This window comes from Balaenoptera acutorostrata, chromosome 18 (assembly GCF_949987535.1).
Source record: "Balaenoptera acutorostrata chromosome 18, mBalAcu1.1, whole genome shotgun sequence".
NCBI classification, from domain to species: domain Eukaryota; kingdom Metazoa; phylum Chordata; class Mammalia; order Artiodactyla; family Balaenopteridae; genus Balaenoptera; species Balaenoptera acutorostrata.
This window is the reverse complement of record NC_080081.1, coordinates 76,426,806-76,446,651: the sequence shown is the minus strand read 5'-3', so window position 1 is coordinate 76,446,651 and position 19,846 is coordinate 76,426,806. Positions and strand designations below refer to the sequence as shown.

The 19,846-nt window shown below is 42.8% G+C and overlaps 1 protein-coding gene across 1 annotated transcript in view; it reads right to left on the bottom strand.

Moving 5' to 3' along the window:
* Positions 1 to 19,846, bottom strand: part of USP12 (ubiquitin specific peptidase 12) — a 78,291-nt gene that overhangs the window by 43,260 nt on the left and 15,185 nt on the right. Inside the window, exon 2 of the mRNA XM_057532986.1 lies at positions 1,374 to 1,454. Within this exon, the coding sequence (XP_057388969.1) occupies positions 1,374 to 1,454 (81 nt within the window). The remainder of the gene's footprint in view (positions 1 to 1,373; positions 1,455 to 19,846) is intronic.

Sequence of the window (19,846 nt, the reverse complement as noted above, 5' to 3'; positions counted from 1 at the left end):
ATGATTAATTCCATATTGGGAGAACGGGGGAAAGTGAAGTTGGGCAGGGATGGTGAGAAAAGAGAGTGAAGCTTCTTATCTACCAAAACAGGAAGTCAGTAGATTTTTTTTTTTAATGGCAGTATAAGTACCTTATTTAGGCTGTAAGGATACATTCCAGAAAAAACAGCCCGAGGACTAATGAGTGGCCTCCTCTAGGGAGGGGAAGAGGAGGCGGGTGGGCACTGCTGATCCTGTGTTACTAGCTTATGCCCAGCGCAGACACAGATGGGTCCCCAAGCAAGGCGAGACACACATACCACTGCAATTGCCCTCCTCAAATCACACAAGAAATCTATCTGTACATAATGACGTGCTAGTACTCAGTAACACACCGATCTGATCAATATAACTTACTTTACCTGCATTATCACCAATACACATATTTTAAAACACTCACCATGGATCCACCTAACAGTACAGTACAGCATAAACTACCATGACAACTATATAACAAAGATTTGTGGTGTTTTCTCATGAGTCAGGAAAGAGTTAAAAATTCTAAAGAAAGTTCTTCCGAAGTTTTAATAATGTATAATTACAAGGATTACCTCCACAAGGGCAGGGCTATGTTTTTTTCTTATATTTCACACTTTTAAATCTATACCACTGGGATAACGCCAGAAGCAAACTGACAAAGACTCTATAGACACATGGGGGCATTTACAAAACTATATTTATATCCATACATTTGGACCACTTATATTTAGACACGTAAATAATTCTCAAAGAATCAAAGAGATCATTTGGTCTAGGCCATATGACATTTTGGTTATGAGAAAATTCTGACACAAAATAGGAAAAAAATCAGGCTGACAAGTTAGAAACTGTTCCAAGACTCTTAAGACTGCAGGCAATGGGGACTTCCCTGGTGGCAGAGTGGTTAAAAATCCGCCTGCCAATGCAGGGGACACGGGTTCGAGCCCTGGTCCAGGAAGATCCCACATGCGGCAAAGCAACTAAGCCTGTGCGCCACAACTACTGAGCCTGCGCTCTAGAGCCCGCGAGCCACAACTACTGAAGCCTGTGCACCTAGAGCCCGTGCTCTGCAACAAGAGAAGCCACCGCAGTGAGAAGCCCGCGCACTGCCACAAAGACCTAACGCAGCCAAAATAATAATAATAATAAATAAATAATAAATTTTTTAAAAAAGACTTCAGGCAATGTTGTTTCCCTCCCATTAGAGAAAATTTTGAAATTCCAAGTCACGTTTCTTGGCATTAAGTCTACTGATACAAAGGAACAAATTTCCTTTAATAAATTATGAACTGCATTCATCATTCTTAACACTACTTCCCAGCATAATCTGAAGGCTACGTATCAACGGTACTTACGTTGACTAATCCAAAATAGTGCTCATTGACTGGAAACTGTTCTGGACCAATCTCTTTCTCTAATGCCGAGGCATTGGCGCCCTATAAAATGAAAAACAGAAATCTTAGTATTTACAGTATTTTCCCAATACTGTCACAATTATATACACATTACAGAGAAACCCTTAAAATAATTTTCTTGTTCCCTATAACTACCTAACATTATGGAAAGAAAATAAAGGGTGATAGTGAAGAATAAAGGGTTTTAATAATATGACTAAAAACTAGTTTGCAGGAACGTTCTCATGGACAAAGCCTGGATCAAGGAAGTATGTCAAATCCTGCTCCTTGTTTTAAGTAACGGATGAGAGCCCCTGCTGTACCACATGGTCTAACAGGAGTGTAATCTCAGAGCAGCCATCTCAGAGAGCTGAAGTTTTGTGAAAGTAAATATGCATATTTTCAGTGACCTAACACTTCTTCAGAGGTATATACCTGAAAAATTCTCACACAGAATTAAAGGTGACAAGAACGTCTGCTGAAATGTCACTGACCACTGCACAGCTGACCGCAATCTAGATGGTCTATAAAATGACAGCACACTATGTAGTAGTCAGAATAAATGAACTAGATTTACATACAAAAACATGGATATTTGTCAAAAACATAATATTAAGTAAACAAAGTAAACACGAGATCAACATAGACCACTACCACATACATATATAAAACAGTACATGGCAAACGGGCTGGAAGAATGTACATGAAACACACTTGAGTGGGGCTGGAAGAAGAGGGCCGGGATGTGGAACTGCAGGGTGAAGGGCAAAAAGGAAAACATAAAATAAAGCCCAACAAAAGAGGGGCCTTGCCCAGGCAGTAACTGTGCGTCACGGTCTCAGGAATACGACCGACTCAATTCTGCGCCTCTAAGGTCTCTGAAGGAAAAGGGACGCGGAGTCAGGGGAAGTGGTGGGCAGCACACAGCCCCTGAGCACCGGCACACACTAGCAAATGGGCTCAAGACGTCGCCTGAAAGGGAAGTAAAAGCCATTCTGAAAACATAGTAACTCTGCATGAGTCTACCTGGCAATTCCCAAGAACACACACTACCAGACAAACACAACTGATACTACTCACAAAACAGCCGAACACCACCTTGCGGACACAGGACGACAACACGACACACACGCCATGCCTCCCCAAGGGTGCGGCCACGGTCACCACCACCGGTGCCCATAGCCCGCCCCTGCTGTTTCCTGAGCCTGGGAAGCCCAGACCTTCGTCAGGCGACGCCTCTTCGACTTCCTGACGGGCCTGAAATGAGTACTGATGAAAGGGACCTGGTGGGTTGGTGGTCAAGTCCCACCCAAACGAGACATTTCCTCTAAAATGCCCTCCAGCCATCCAGCACTTCTATATATACATGATACTGTCTTTAGTTTTTTAATTTAGGAATTACTATTCGGCTTTATATAAATCCCCGACACAATCACTAGTTCACAGATACTATTTATTTCTAAATTTGGCTCTCCATGAACTGTTTTATAACGACATGAAATTCGGTTATAACAGCAACTTCAAGATCCACTGAACAGAACCGTCTTGGTGGAAGGCTACAAGCCCACTCTCCGCCCCCGCCAGCTCAAGTATCTTGTCGCAGAATTTCCTCATGTATGTTGAAAACCATCACTAAGCCAGATGTAAGAATTTAAACTGATATTGGTGTATTCAAATGAGTATAACCCCTTTCCCACACAAAAAAAAAAGACAAGAAAAGGTGCTATTATCCAAAGTACAACCTCATGCATCTATGTACTTGGGACAATAAAATGCCAGTACACATACCCGGGGAAAGCATTTCTGGCCCTCGGGATGAAGCAAGAACAGAGCACCATGTGCGCATTCTCCGCTGTAACACCAATCGCGTGCCACACCCGTGAGCTCTGACCACCCCGATGTCCCACTGGTGTCCCTACACACTTCCAGGCACTGCTCAGAAAGCCCTTCCCCCACCCATCCTGGCCTCAGGGTAGTTCTGACTGCGGTTCAAGTTCTTAGCCTCTCTGTGCCTCGGGTTCCTAAGGGTAAGAGGGAAATAGCACCAACTACTTTACAGAGTGGCTACGAATACACTGAGCTGAAGCTTCTGTAAAAGCATCTGGCTGTGCCTTGTACGTGAGCCGGCGTCCGTAAATGCTGCTTCTCTTCTCTCCCTTCCCTTCAATTCCAAGGGGAAGAAAAGCTACTCTCACTGGCCAGTAATATTAATAAATATGACCGGCTCCATGCAATAGCTAAGAAATAACAAGAGAGGGAAACAAAAATCAGAAGGAGAAAATGAGGAAGCTTCATAAAAAAAATATATCATCTCCTCAATCTGGCCAACTCCACAACACGGCCCCTGGAAGAACCCTCATAATACTCCCCAAAAGCCTAACCACCAGCAGAACCACAATCCAACGAGGCTGGACTGAGGAGGAGGTTAAGTGCGATGAAGTGGAAACTCAGACCACTGTCATTTAACCTTTCTGGTAATTTAAGAATTTTTATTTGCAAAATAAAAGGGCCAGTCTCCTCAGCAATTTTCCAAACCCCCAGCTCTAAGCTTACCTGTTGGGTTTTCAAGTAAGCCTTTACACAAACTTAGGTTTTCACAGCCGAAGATCAGGTAATTTCTAAAGTGTCTTCTAACTTAACATTCTGTCATATTTCCAATCACTTTTATCGACACTTCTGAGGACACTACTGTATTAACACAAAGCTCCAGGGAATTCTAAGCCAACCGACACATGCAGAGCAACAGGATTCGACAGGGAGGGATTGTGGCTGCAGATACAGCAAGGGCAGCAGATGGAAACGGACAGTACAGAGAGGACAGAATTTGCTTGGCGACAGTTCTAAAGTAAGGCACAGCACAGTAAACTATACCTCAGTACAGCATAACGACGCCGCAGAGTGGATTCTGTGAACTACGGGAGGATAGTCCCGCAGCAGGAATTCAAGACTTTCTTGCAGAAACGAGCAGAGCACATGTCTACCTCTAGCCAAATGCTAAATACAAAGGCAAAGTGTAGACAAAGCAATCCAGTTTCTGATGAGTGTTTTTTTAAATTTAAGTGTTTTCGATACTACAGTCAGATATAACTGGTGAAAAACCACCATGAAGCCGAAAACTTGCCTCACAATTTTTAGTACGTTTACCAGAGTTCTCAAACATCATCCCTTGAAGATTTTATTGAAGGCTGACACACCCTATCATGTCAAATAACAGTCAGTCAAGCACCGCAAGATTTAAATTGAGCCTAGAACAAGTCAACATCCAATAGTAATGGCTCTGAACAGCCTTGTATCCCCACACTTGAGAAATATGACCCTACTGCAATTAACGAAATCACGATTCTTTACTGGGATAAAGGGAAGAAATGTTGGTATTCTCAGTTAGGAATTTCTGCTCTAAAGCTTTCGTGGGGATCAGGATTCATTTGTTTTGTCTGAGAACACAACACGCTCAGAAGGAAGAAGACATTCTTTCTGACAGTTCTGTCTCCATTTTTGTAACTTACATAAGATTATTTTAGACTCAGTACCTATTACTACAAATTCATCAAGAAGAAGTAATTAGATATTCGTGACCCTCCTGATGAAAACAACCAAAAGGTGAATGAATTTTTTAATTAAAACAATAATAATTTACTGAGCTGGTGAGAAAATAAGGAATCTGCAGAAACCAAAAAACGAAGCCATGGGAGAACCCTGGGAGATAAGCAAATGCCAAAGACAGATTTTCCATGGAGGTCACCTGCCAACACTAGTGACCTGTGCACCCTACTCTGACAGCTGGATGGAACAGAGCATGGTAACCGGTGCTGAAGCTTAGGGCCCACCAAAGACAGGGAGGCCAGCAGAAGACCCCAGCATGACAGTGAGCCCAAGAGGGCTACGTCTTCAGCTAAGGGGGAACGAGAAATAACTCTGCACCACAGAAGGAGACGGCAATGAAACCTGCCTGACTTGTCCTTGGTGTGGGAGTGGGGGAGATGATAAATATCTTCCCAACAGTTATAACCACAAGCTGGCCCTAATCAAAGCTTGTGACCCAAATTCACACGTGCTATATGATCTTACAAACAAACAAAATCAGGCAGAAAATGTAATTCAAAGAGGTCCTGAGTTGACAGTGCCCTCTTCCACCCTACAACTAGCAACCAACGGAATTACAAACTCACACTAGAAGACAAATTCAATCCACCCCACGAAGAATTCCCACAAATAAACTTCCAAGAGATTTGAGTTCACAATCAAAAATCACACATACACAGAAAAACAGAAAAACAAAGCACCACGAGTAAAAGCCAGCAGAAGCACAGACGGCAGAATTAGATTCAAGATGTTAAATACCAGGACTATTTCAGACATGATATAAAACAAATGCTTAATATGTGCAAAGAAATAGCAAAAGCTTGATTATAAGAACAAAGATGAGAATTTAAAGCCTAAGCTGATTTTTTAAGAACCAAATAAAACTTCTAAATATAAAAATTATAAAACTTTTAAATGTAAAAATTAATTGAAAGTTAAAAACTCAATGGTAACTATGGAGACAGTTCAAAACAACAACAACAACAACAAACAACAGTGGTTGCCAGGGATTAAGGAGAAGGAGGAATGAACAGGCAGAGCTAAGAGGATTTTCAGGGCAGTGAAAATACACTGTACGATACTATAATGATGAATACACGTCATTATACATTTGTTCAAACCCACAGAGTGTACACCAAGGGTACACTGTAGTGTAAACTATGAACTTTAGGTGATTACGCTGTGTCAGCATAGGTTCATCAGTTGTAATAAGTGTGCCACTCTGGAGGGGCTGTTGACAAGGGGTGAGGCTGTGCACGTGTGGGCAGGAGGTATATGGGAAATCTCTGTACTTTCCCTTCAATTTTGCTGTGAAACTAAAACTGTTCTTAAAAAAAAAAAAAGTTTAATTAAATAAATAAAATCATAAAGAAAAAAAACCTCAATGGCTGTGCTTGAGAAACAAGGTTAATATCGGATAATATTTTAAAATCAATATCCCTGTCAATATAATGCTACTAATTGAAACTAAAGGTTTATTAAAAATAGGAAGTATTGTTTTACGGAAAAAATTTCACGGAAAAATGGAACCATTATGGAGCTACTGAGAGAGACCAGGGTACACTAAAAATAGCACTCAACTAGCAAAGCTACAGGCTTGAGTCTGGCTCTGGCCATGCCACTAACTAGCTGTAATACCTTGAGAAAAAATGCTTCTCTCTCGGGACCTGGGTTATCTCGTAAGATCTTGATCTCTATAGTACCTCCATCCCCACATTTCTAACAATGTGTGAACCTACCAGCTCTTCCAATCTTATTAAAACATTAAGGATAAAACGTTGCACAGTCAATTAAAGGTCAGACACTAACAAGGTTCTGGATGAAAGTTAGTAACAGTATCATCCTCAGAAACAATCATCCCATGTAAGACTCTGCAGGCCATGGAGTAAGTGCCTCCTTAAACCTACCTAGTATGATTCTTAGAAAGCTGAATCATGCCAAAAATAACCACCCAAGCGAAAGAAGAGTAAGTTGAAACTATAAGGATACCCTTTATTTGTTGATAAGGATACCTATGTTTTGAAGATACCATCTGCAAATAGGAAAAAAGAAAATCACTTGGGAGACAGCTGCTTCTGATTAAATAATGTTTACACAGTCAACCGTGGAAAACACACATCTGACTGCCCTGCATCTGCCATTATGAGAAAGAAACAATTACACAAAAGCAAACTGATACCCAGGAATGTTTTCAAGAAAGTAAATTAAGGAAATCTCTTCCACAATCTAAAGCTAGACTATGGTAAAAAATGGTATCTATGAAGACATATCATTTTGAAAGGCTAATTATGTTCAATGTATACTGTTTAAGAAAATAGGGTACTTAATACATTTTAGTAGGAAATAAAAAATGATGAACACCTAAAAGATGAACATCTCCATCAAGAAAACATACTTATCAAGAATACAGTCGTCCCTCAGTATCTGTGGGGAATTGGTTCCAAGGACCTCCACGTGTACCAAAATCCAAGGATGCTCAAGTCCCTCATGTAAAGTGGTGCAGTACTTGAGTATAATCTATGCACATCCTCCCGTATGCTTTAAGCCATCTCTCAATTACTTAGAATACTCAATGCAATGTAAATGCTACGTAAATAGTTGCCAGCACACAGCAAATTCAAGTTTTGCTTTTTGGAACTTTCCAGAATTTTTTTCCCAAATATTTTCAATCCTTGGATGCGGAACCCACAGATATGGCCGGCTGGCACCTCCTTCTTTACATTAGATAGTTAGTTCTTTAGAGCAGATAGTCTGTATTTAATACAAACATGAGAAAATACATTTTCCCCACTTCTTTGCTTCAAGTCATATCTTAGAATCCAGCGTTTATCATTCCAAGTTGAATACTGAAGTGGGTCAGATCAGGTCAGTGCCCAAAGGAGAACTGCCAGAACAGGCAGGAAAGGCTTCCTGATGATCAAAGGAGCAAGTGACCTTAGCAAACTAAGAACAGTTCTGGAGGCACAGGAAGAGCCGATGTGAGGACGTGAACACAACGAAGAGGAAATGAATGCGAGCCGTAAGAGGATGATTCCAAAGTAAGAAGATGTGAGAAACAAGTTTCTGTCTCCTAAACAAGAAAACGGAGAAGAAAGAGAGGGCTGAAAGTCCATGCCTGTTCTCCCGGAAAACGCTGTATCCCTCAAACTCAATCAAAGACAACACACATTTTAATGAAAAAACAAACCATTTCCATACCCTCAGTTTCAGGCATCATAAAAATCATCTCAAAGCAGCAGTCCTTCAGAAAAGATGAACCTCGGTAAGCATCTTAGTACTTCTGCCCAGCCCTGTGCCCAAAGCCGTGGAACGTTATTTTCAAACGGTCACACCCGTTAGCGGGGGGGGGGGGGGGGTGAGAACAATTCAGTGGGTCACAACCACTATTTTCTTCTTCAGTAAAGCAGAACAGATGACAGTATGTCTCCCTACCAAGAGTAAACAATGGTTTGTGGAACTTTTGTTCCAATACTCCAGTACGCATATATGAGGTCTAACTGTAAAACTAATCTTCACTGTGGGTTCAAATCCGAAAACTTCTGATATACATTAAAAAGGATAAAGAGAAACTGCCAAAGTCATAATCCAATTGGGGAGTACACAGTGAATAAAAGTTAGTTTTTCATGATGACAGGTAGAAAATTATTTTTAAAATAAATCTAAAGTCATAAAGGAGAGAACAGATACCAAACTGCTCTGCTACAACACAGTATGCACTACAGGGTGTCAGGACAGGAAAGACGCTGAGCACTGGAGAATCTGGGGAAGGCTTCACAAACAGATGGGACGAAAAGAGCCAGGCCTCGATTTTCCCTCCGAGGTATTTTCATAGCGCTTTGCTCGTGCCCTGATGCACGTGGGCGCACGTCCCCCTCCAGCTCAGGCTGTGTGGCACTGAGCGAGGCCCACAAACCAGGAGGCCCGCCTTCCTGGCCTGGTTCTAACGCATGAACAACTAAGCGGCGTCACCTTCTGCAAATTACTGCTCACTTTCCTCACCAGCAAGGTGAGAGAGACCAGATGTGCGGCACCTACTGAACACCGAAAATGCTTCAATTCTAAAACAGCTAGCAGCAATATAGAGTCACATTGAAGGTGTGAATTTAGGGCAAGCTATTTCACCCCGAACCCCACTTTCCCCATCTCCCAAACAGGGCAAACAACAGCCCCACCGTGGCCTGTTTCCACCAAGTGGACAGAAGGCGTTTAGAGCGAAGCCTGGCACAGAAGGCACTGAACACGCAGTCCCTCTGCCCCTTCCTACTCCCACCTTGGGCTGGACCCCCCGAAGACCTGAAATTCCCACAGTGACTGAGGAAGGATCTGGGGGTCCCACACTCAGGACAGTCATTCTAAGAATCTTAGGCCCGCCACAGTGGTCTTCTCCGCTTGTAACTCTGCCATCAGAGCTAAAACGGGCTCCACAGAAAGGACAAAGGACCCCCGGACTGGCCCGGACCTAAGACGGCGCTGCCCTGTTGCAGCAGATCACAGGGGCTGCGAGTGCTTTTGAGAAGCAGCGGCCACACGGGGCAGAGCCACCCTGGCGAGACAGGCTGTGCTGCCAGCCACACTCAGCCGCGCGGGGAGTCAGAGCCCAAGGCCAGCGCACGAGGCAGGGCCCGAGGCAGGTCCTCCGGAAGCCGTCTCCGTGAGCTCCTCAAAGAAGGGGAAACCGTACAAGTTCACTGTCCAACGGTAGGTGTGCACACGTCCGTGTGTATGTCTCACCCTCCCTCCCACCCGCCTGACCACACCCCGCCCCCAGGATTCTTCCCAAAAGAAATTAAAGGAGCTTACTTTCTCCTTCAACTGCCACCACAGGAGCACATATTACACGTGTAAAATTCCTCATCTAAGCTCTTCGGGAAAACTCAGTTCTATGATTAATCACTGGCCAAAGACTGAAAATTTAAAGTTACTCAGAAGTCGGCACTTACGTAATCCTTTTCACCTAAAAGTGATACATGTACAGACATGCCACGTAAAAAAAAGAAGCTAAGCAACAAATTACACATCTGCATCACTACCGTAAATCAATGACTAACGACCAAACCAAAAACAATAGGCATATAATTTTAACCTCTAAAAATTCAAATATCCACTAAAATTCAATGTTCCTATCAGACGTGAGCTAAAAGCTACAACCTTCAAATTATCTGACCTAATATCTCCAACAACGAAAAGTTTGGTTATATAATTCATGGCTAAATGCGTGTTACTTACAGAGAATATTTACATGAAGAGAATAAAAGAAGACATAGATTCACTTCAAATCTTTGAAGTCAGTCAAGGAATGGAAAAGTGTTGGCACTGACCCGGTGCCACAACCAAAACACCCACGCTTTGACCTTTGACCTGTATGTGATCACGAGACGAAGAATTACTGAAAAAATCTCGTGAATTCATCTCTGTCAAAGTAACAGCAGGGACACTGGCCCTCTTTCGCAAGAATTACTCTGTAACTCCTTCACATTTAGCTTAACAATAACATCAGAAAGAAAATTCTCCAACATGACCAAACATACTTAATGATTTGAATGGGCACAATGAATTTTACAAATCCTACCCTTCTACCGACGCCAAATAATTCACAAAATACCTTCATGGACACATTTAAACACAGCTATATCTGAACTGCATCACTGGCACCATACCTACGACCAAAAAAGGGGCAAGATTTGGTTTCCACATCGTCTCTGCATAGCTTTCAATGCAGAGATTCACCTGCATGGCCAAAAAAATTTACAAGAAATGTTTCACCGTTTTAAGGCTTTTCTACCACATTCTTGACAGTTTTTATATTCTGTGTTACCGAATGTTTCAGCTCTATAAAAAACAAGGGGCCCTGGACTGGCCCCAGGCCAACCCCCAGACACCTGACTTGGATGACTGACCTGTGCGCTGGTGCTCAGTCAGAAAACATGGGGCAATGCTTTTCCACTTATGAAAACATGAGCACCTCTCTTTTCCCCAAATCCTATGTTACAGTAAAGTGAATTATTTGTAAAGTCCCTCAGATTCCTGAGAGGAAAATCACCATATAGTTAAAAGGCATTATTAAGTTGAAGTGAAATCAAAACTATGTAAATTATTGACTGACTTACGCTGTTACTATAACAACAGAGTTCATACTCCAGATTCTAGGGGCTAACTGTAATAAAAACTAAAATTAGGGCTTCCCTGGTGGCGCAGTGGTTGAGAATCTGCCTGCCAATAGGGGACACGGGTTCGAGCCCTGGTCTGGGAGGATCCCACATGCCGCGGAGCAACTAGGCCCATGCGCCACAACTACTGAGCCCGCGCGTCTGGAGCCTGTGCTCCGCAACAAGAGAGGCCGCGATAGTGAGAGGCCCGTGCACCGCGATGAAGAGTGGCCCCCGCTCGCCGCAACTGGAGAAAGCCCTCGCACAGAAACGAAGACTCAACACAGCCAAAAATAAAAAATAAATAAATAAATAAATAAATAAATAAATTAAAAAAATACAATTAAAAAAAAACACTAAAATTATCATCAAACTTGAACAGTTTGGTCAAACACAGAAAGGAACTGACTGCAGCTGGCACCACGTGGAGTCCTGTCCAAAACATCACTCAAAGGGGAATGACGTCACAGAAAGGACAGAGCGGGAAGTTCCAGGGGTCAGTCCCTCCACCAACACCATTCAGCTGAAAAATCCTCAGCATCAACTATTTCAGAACACTTACAACCAGGGGTTGTAAAACTCTTCTGATAAATTGAGGAGAGAACACTTTCTAACTCGTTTTATGAAACCAGCATTACCCTGACTCTGAAGCCAGACTAAGACTCTGTAAACTACAGGCAATATTCCTTACGAGTAGACGCAAAACCTCGACAAAGCACCAACAAACCAAATTCAGCAACATATTAAAAGGATTATTGACCAAGTGGGATAAATATCCAGAGTCAAGAACTCCAACTCAAGAACAAAAAAAAAAACCCAATTAAAAAAATGGGCAAATGGGGGCTTCCCTGGTGGCGCAGTGGTTGAGAATCTGCCTGCCAATGCAGGGGACACGGGTTCGAGCCCTGGTCCGGGAAGATCCCACATGCCACAGAGCAACTGGGCCCGTGAGCCACAATTACCGAGCCTGCGCGTCTGGAGCCTGTGCTCCGCAACAAGAGAGGCCGCGATAGTGAGAGGCCCGCGCACCACGTTGAAGAGTGGCCCCCGCTTGCCGCAACTGGAGAAAGCCCTCGCACAGAAACGAAGACCCAACACAGACAAAAATAAATAAATACAATAAAATTAAAAATTAAAAAAAAAAGATAGCATCATGTAATGGCAATTCTATAAATCTGGGTTTAAAAAAAAAATGAGCAAATGACTTGAATTGACATTTCTCCAAAGATGATATACAAATGGCAAATAAGTACGTTTAAAGATGCTCAGTATCACTACTCATTAGAGAAATGCAAACCAAAATCACAAGGTACCACTTCGCACCCAACAGGATGGCCAGAATCCAGGGGGAAAAAAATGGAAAATAACAAGCACTGGTGAGGATGTGAAGAAATTTGGTGGTTCCTCCAAAAATTAAATATGGCATTACCATATGGTGCAACAATTTCAATCCTAGGTATATATCCAAATGATCCGAAAACAGGAAGTCAGACACTTGTATGTCAATGTTCACAGCAGCATTAGTCATTATAGCCAAAAGGTAGAAACAACTCCAAATGTCCATCAAGAGAGGAATAAACAAAATGTGGAATAATATAATGGAATATTATTCAGCCATATAAAGAAATGAAGTACTGATTCATGCTACATGCATGAACTTTGAAAACATTATGCTAAGTGAAATAAGCCAGACATAAGAGGACAAACAGTGTATGATTCCACGTACATGAAATACCTACAACAGACAAATTCACAGAAGACAGAAAGCAGACTAAAAAAAAAAAAGAAAGCAGACTAGAGGGCAGTGAAGTCTGCAGACAGGGAGGAATGGGGAGTTTTACTGAATGGCTACAGAGCTTCCAAACATTTTGGAATTAGATAGTGGTGATGGTTGCACAATATGCTGAATGTAATTATGTTACTGAAATCTACACGTAAAATTAAAATGGCCAATTGTATGTTATATATATTTGACCACAATTTTAAGAAAAAAAGAAAAAGACCAGGTGATCAAGGGTCAAGGATGCTACACTGGGATCCCAAAACAAGAGTTAATAAATACGCTTCCTTTCCCACCATCGTTTTCCTGGAGAGCAAGTCACTTGTTGAAATCCAAAATTTCTTGGGTGAAAAACATAACTGCGGGGATCAGATAAGGCCAAGTGTTGCTTGTTTAGTGTCACAAGCCCAAAAAGATAAGTTATCCTTGAAGCAAACAGCATCTACATTGCACTGCTTTGATTCAGCAAGCTACAACAGCGCAAAACAAAGACATCAGGAAAATTCTAGGAGGCACCTATGTCTGAGAAAAGATCCGTTCAGCAGGGTAGAGAGTAAGTGTTGTCCAGCTGCTGAAACAGCAAGAGGCTCAATGACACCCAGTGTTCATGGGTGGCACTTCTTAAAAATTGCAGTAAAATTCATCTTTTAAAATAAACACAGATTTACGTATTTTAAATACAACTAGAATACAATTTTCAGAATGCAGGGAGAAATCAGTGTGGGAACCTGAGTTTGGCGACATTATAAACTTCCCGTGCGGAGGCAGCGGGACCAGCGGGGGCCCGGAATCGGGGACAGCGTCTGAGCCCAAGCTCGGCACCACTTCATGAGCCATGGACAAGTCGCTGTACCCGGCTTGGTCTCCTCACCTTTTAATACAGGGAAACACCTACTCTGCCGAGCTCACAGGTGTGGAAATCAAACAACGAGAGTGAAACTTCACTTCGTAAAGGAATTAGAAGCATCAGTCACTCAAAATTCTCCTAAGTGATCGTTTTACCAAACTGATCAACACAATGGAAAATTCCAATAGAAGACAGTGAAGTACTTTACTTGTACTGTTTTGGAAGCTACTTGTGTAGGTAGAAGGAAAATACACAGCTCTTTAATCTATCCAAAAGTCTGAAGTTAGCTCCCTCTGGACAGTTGTAATAAATACTAGAACGAGCATCAGATCCCTTTTGTATGCCTCGTGTAACACTTTTATTTAATAAACACTGCAGGTTCACACACTGAGAACAACGCAAACTGTGGAGGGTAGAGAGTAAATCCTAAGTGTTAATTGCCACTCCCACCCTTCAGGTCCTTTCCCCAGAGACACCGGCTGTGAACAGCTTGGTTTCAGCTCTTGGTGTGGTTATTATCACACCTGTAAATAATCGCTATCTCGTCAACAGCTTTAAATCCGTCCTGCAAATGAAAAACTGGCGCACACACACTCCAACTCTCCTTCCCCACGTCACCTCCTAATTTTTATTACAAATCATTAGATATAATACTGCTTTAGGGAATCTAGTAATTCTACATTTAAATCTCTAGCTAGATTAACCAATTTCATAAAGGACTAAATTCCCGCTATGAAACCAGTTGCCTCTCCCTTTACCTCTCTCCTTCCTCCACACCCCCATCACTTGTTTACCTAGACAGGGACCGTAACACTTACATTTGCTTCTGTAGTGATAACTAGATCTGCCACCCTTTACTCAAAACCCAAGAGCTCCATGGACAGCGGCCCAGAGGGCAGCTAACGCCGCTCAGGAGCTTGACTGGAAGCAGACGGGGAGAAAGGTGCTGAACAACTTGGACGTAAGAAAAGCTTAGTTACGCATGAGAAAAACTTTATAGGTGACTGCCAGAAAACAAAGCAAATATCATCACTGCAACAAAAGGCAGTACAGGAAAGCCAAAAAGAAAAAAGCGAAGGAACAGAAATGTGGCCCTTGGTCATTAAACTACTGCCACTTAAAGGAGAACCAAGTTTCTTGTTCTCTTTCAAGCTCCCGCTTTTCCTTAAGTTTCTGGAAATCCTTGCTTAGCTGTTCTGACTCGTGAATGATAGATGACCAGCATCGGTATCTCTGGCTGGGACTCCTCCGCATTTGTCCTGAAAGCTCTGGTTCCCAGTTCCAAGGAAGCGGGTGCTTGGAGGAGTAGGGAGGCCGGGTACCAGGGGGCGTGACTGCGGATGGCTGTATCCGGCCCCACGTCTGCAGGGACGCCGGCCCGCCGCACGCCCGTCCCTGATGGCTCCGCTCCTGAGCCCTAGAGGCCCATCCTCCCCCAGATAGAAGGTCACCCGCTCTCCGCAAAGACCACGTCGCTGGCCTGACCCCACGTGCCAGCTACTCCATGCGAACAGGAAGACAGAAGGCTCCCCTGAGCCAGCTCTTCCAGCGGTTACCATGGTGATGGCATCACAGCCACACGCCAACCGTGAACTGCAGGCTCCAAATTCAAGCTTCCACAAGGGCTCTCTTGGGAGGACCACAGTCAACTGTTGTTTGGTGGTTCTTTTCTTTCCTGTCACTACTTTTCAGTCCTCTAGGAATTCCTCAAAAAGATCTGGTCCACCGGTAGCACCACTGACCCTCTACCTCTACTGTAGTTTAATAAACTAAGCACAAGCAGCCACTCAGCACACGCACGCAGACACCTTTCTGTTACTCCCACAGACACTGCTGAAGAGCTGGATGTGCACAGACTGGCCTCAGGGTCCCTTACGACAGATCTCTTATAAAACAAGAGTTTTTATTTTAACAAGTATAATATTACTTCAAGTAGTCTACTCTCCACAGAATATAAATACTGTCTAAATCATATAAAAAAATTACTAATAAACACCTACAGTAATGGAAAGAGCCCCTCTGGTGCTAAATCAATCTCAGCAGAAACTCGCAGCCCACACCAAAGGCTGTTTCATTCAGACCACTGTTCCCAGTAATAATTTCCAACAATGTTCTCTTAAACATTACACATAGAAACGTAAAAAAAATTTATAGATCAATTATCTACTTCAGAAAAATATTCAAATTTGTTCTAATTTATTAAAAAAATAATTTTATTAGTCATACATATAACTGAAATGTGTCACCACACTCAAACAAAAAGGACTAAAGAAGCTCTCTTTATAGGGTTGCTAAAGACCCATGGGACAGAACTTGGAGGCAATGTCCAGGGAAGTGCTTTGACCAAAAGCAATTCAATTTCTAAAATTTCTTTATCACATTTGGCTTGCCATCTAGACTCATCTTCTGTTATATTCTGAAACTGGCACAGGAAAAGGGGAAAAAAAGGTCTCCCCTATTCAGTCCGAGAGGAGGGAAAAGTAAGAGCTCAGTGAGTCCAGGGTGAGAATGTACACATCACCTGCCCAAATACACGGGGCACCCTCAGAGAAGAGGGAGCTTCTTTCCATCCCGGTCCCCTAGAGTCTCTCCTATTACCAAAAAATACTCTCACAATTACTTCATTTTGAACAACAAAGGGTTATCCGAGGAAGTCTGAAACAACCCCAATAAATGATAATTCTAATTCCTTTAGAGAAGAAGTAAGAAATTTGAACACATGTATTAATTATGCTAGAGATACGATCTCATTATAGTACGTGATGGATGTTATAACAAAGGCGCCTTTAAAATCACTTTTATAAAGGGTAGACTAGGTCAGCAATCAGTGATACATTATATGGCGATATTGGCAAACGAGCAAGCAAAAACCAGCGGTCAATATTACATGAATAGATATGCCATCCCAAGCCACAGCATCCACCAATGCTTCAAGACAAATTTAGCAGTGCTGCACGTAGGGATAGATGCACTAAACGAAAGTAGAGATGACGCACTCTGACCAACTGCGCTGGATGTCAGAAAAGTGTCAAGAACAAAACGCTGCTGCTAAAGATGCCTACGAACAATCCGAAGATGAATAAAATTACATCATAAAATGAATGAAAACAGTCACAATTTATTTTTTTATCTCAAATCTCTATGTGTAACAAAACTTATAAATTAAATATAGGTAACACTTTACTGTATCAGCCACATCCCTAAACATTTACATATTCAAACACTTAAATATCGAGGTCTATGAAATATACAAATCCTAAGATATCTGCTGTTTTCTACGTAGGATACAACCATATATCAGCATGCGCAGCCAGGAGCAAGCTAGGGAGGGGGGCGAAGGAAACATGCTTCCTTCGCTGTCAAGCTGGGTGAGACGCCCCACCCGGAATGCACGAGCTTTGTGTTCACGGGGTTCCTTCCGTCTAGAAGTCAGGCAGAACTCCGTCTATAATTCTTCCCACCAGAGGCCCGGGTTACTGCGGAGCTATGTTATCAGGGGACTGTCTCCCCGACACAGGTCCATGTGAAAAGCACCTGCAAAGAGCAGGTGAGGCCCCACTGCCGGGGGATTCGGAAATGACTTTGTGCACGTGTGTGTAGCTGCCTACCCACTGGGCACCACTAGGACAAAGCACTAGGACAAAGCACCACTAGGACTAGACAGTCCATATCCGCAGGGAACATACAGTACAGAAGGGGAGGACCAGGATCCAGCACATAAAACGTTAAGTCCCACGGTATTTCAATAATAAAGCGATACCTGGGATTCGCCTCAAAATAATCCGGGAGGTTTACAGTAGGTGGGTCGGAAGAAGACACAGGCTGATCAAGGGATGCTCTGGGCCGTAGCCAGTGGACGGGTGCACGGCAGCACACGATACTATGCAACTACCTTATAGATGCCTGCTTTTCCATAATAAAAAGAGACTATGCTTGGTTAAAACAAAATGCAAAACACGATTAACTGCCAAATAAGTGATACAGGTAACTGATTAGTTCAGAAAGAGGCAGCCCCTCCACATAATATAATCACAAGTAAGATGTTTACCACACAAAGCAAGGATTAAACCTCAGTCAGACTGAGACTTCTCACTGATTGTGAACGCGTCATTGTGGTGGACAGAATTAAAGCGTTCTCCTCAATGTGGGCAGGGCCCGTGACTTGCTTCTAACCAACAGAACATGACAAAGTCATGGGACGACAATTCTGAGGTTGTAGAAGACTCTGCACTGCTCCCAGGCTTGCTGTCTGACTCAGTCACTGGCTTCGAAGAAGCAAGCTGCAGTGCTGTGAGGCAGCCCATCCCATGGCAGAGAGGGCCATGGCAGAGGGGGCCGCGTGGAGGAGAGGATTACACGGAGGACAGGTTCCATGGAGGAGACGGCACGTGGCCAGGAACCGTAGGCAATCCCTCAGCGCTAAGAGCCAGCCGAAAGCCAGGGCCCTCACTCAGCCCTGCCCTCTGCAAGGCTGCAGTCAGCGTGCTGGCCAGAGCTCGGTTCTCATCAGAGCCTCAGCTGGCAGTGGATCTGTTATGATAAACGTCTGTCGGTTTAAGCTGCTAAATTTGTGATTACTTTCAGTTCCAAAGCTCTACATTTGTCACATTTTGTATAGCGTTTGCCCCTTCAGTTGTGCTATCATTCCATCTCTTGAGTTTAAAGAAATAATGATTCGAGAACTCTAGGATACGGCAGAGACATCCATGTTGACTCTGTAGTGGGACAACGACGCCCCGCCCTGCCTGAGACAGTGGGCCAGGTGTCACGGCACACCTTTCACTTCCAAAGGGCCCCAGGGGAGACAATAAACGATCGCGCAGCCTTGTATTCACATTCTATATGGTAATCATTATCTTTCCAAGCACAATCACCTTATTCTTTTCAGTTTGCTCCTACTGAATACACTACACATCTCTAACTATTACCGTTAACATTTTGCTGGACTTTTCCCAGATTGATGATTTCTTTGGCAAAGAAGTTCAGCATACAGTTCAAAATATAATATTTAAGATGTAGACACACTTAATAGAGCTTGCCTTAGTTTACATCTGAATGGAGTATGATTAGTTTCTATAATGCTGATATACCCTATATTCCTACAGCTGTGATAAATTCCCTACAGCTTATGCTACACACATGTATAAAACTGCTGCTAAAACAGTCGTTCTTAGATAAATTTAATGTCTGAAACTCCTTTAGAAAGACAGAGTTTTCCCACAGCAATTCTATACATGCAAGGCCCACCTTAAATTATTTTACGTGGTAGGATATAAATAAATGCAGGTAAAGTCATACACAAGTACTTGCCTATATTGATTCAGATATTTAATTTAAAAACAATTTCTTATATGGCTAATGTGTACTAGGTACTATGTTAAGGACCGAGTATACAAAGTTGACTTATCCCTACAGAAAAGGAAACTGAAGTTCTGCCTTTGTTGTTCACCATCAATGTACAAGTGACAGCGAAAAAGATATTCTAGTATTATTGTCCCTCAAAAAGGTTCTATTAGGGCTTCCCTGGTGGCGCAGTGGTTGAGAATCTGTCTGCTAATGCAGGGGACACGGGTTCGAGCCCTGGTCTGGGAAGATCCCACATGCCAAGGAGCAACTGGGCCCGTGAGCCACAACTACTGAGCCTGCGCATCTGGAGCTTGTGCTCCGCAACAAGAGAGGCCGCGATAGTGAGAGGCCCGCGCACCGCGATGAAGAGTGGCCCCCGCTTGCTGCAACTAGAGAAAGCCCTTGCACAGAAACGAAGACCCAACACAGCCAAAAATAAATAAATAAATAAATAAATAATAAAAATAAAGGAATTCCTTTAAAAAAAAAAACAAAAAGGTTCTATTAATTACCCTATAATAAGGTAAAATACAAATTAAAGGCTCACTTCCTACTTGCAAAACATATTACTAGTGTACTTTCATTAAAAATCACAATATGCCACGTAAAAAGCTATTTACAAAGCCCATTTAAAGTTTCTCATCTAACATAATTCTAATCTCAAAAACAGACTAGTTCTTTTAATACAGTATGTTTTTGGTAGGGCCTAATAGAGAAAAAATACAAAAGTTCC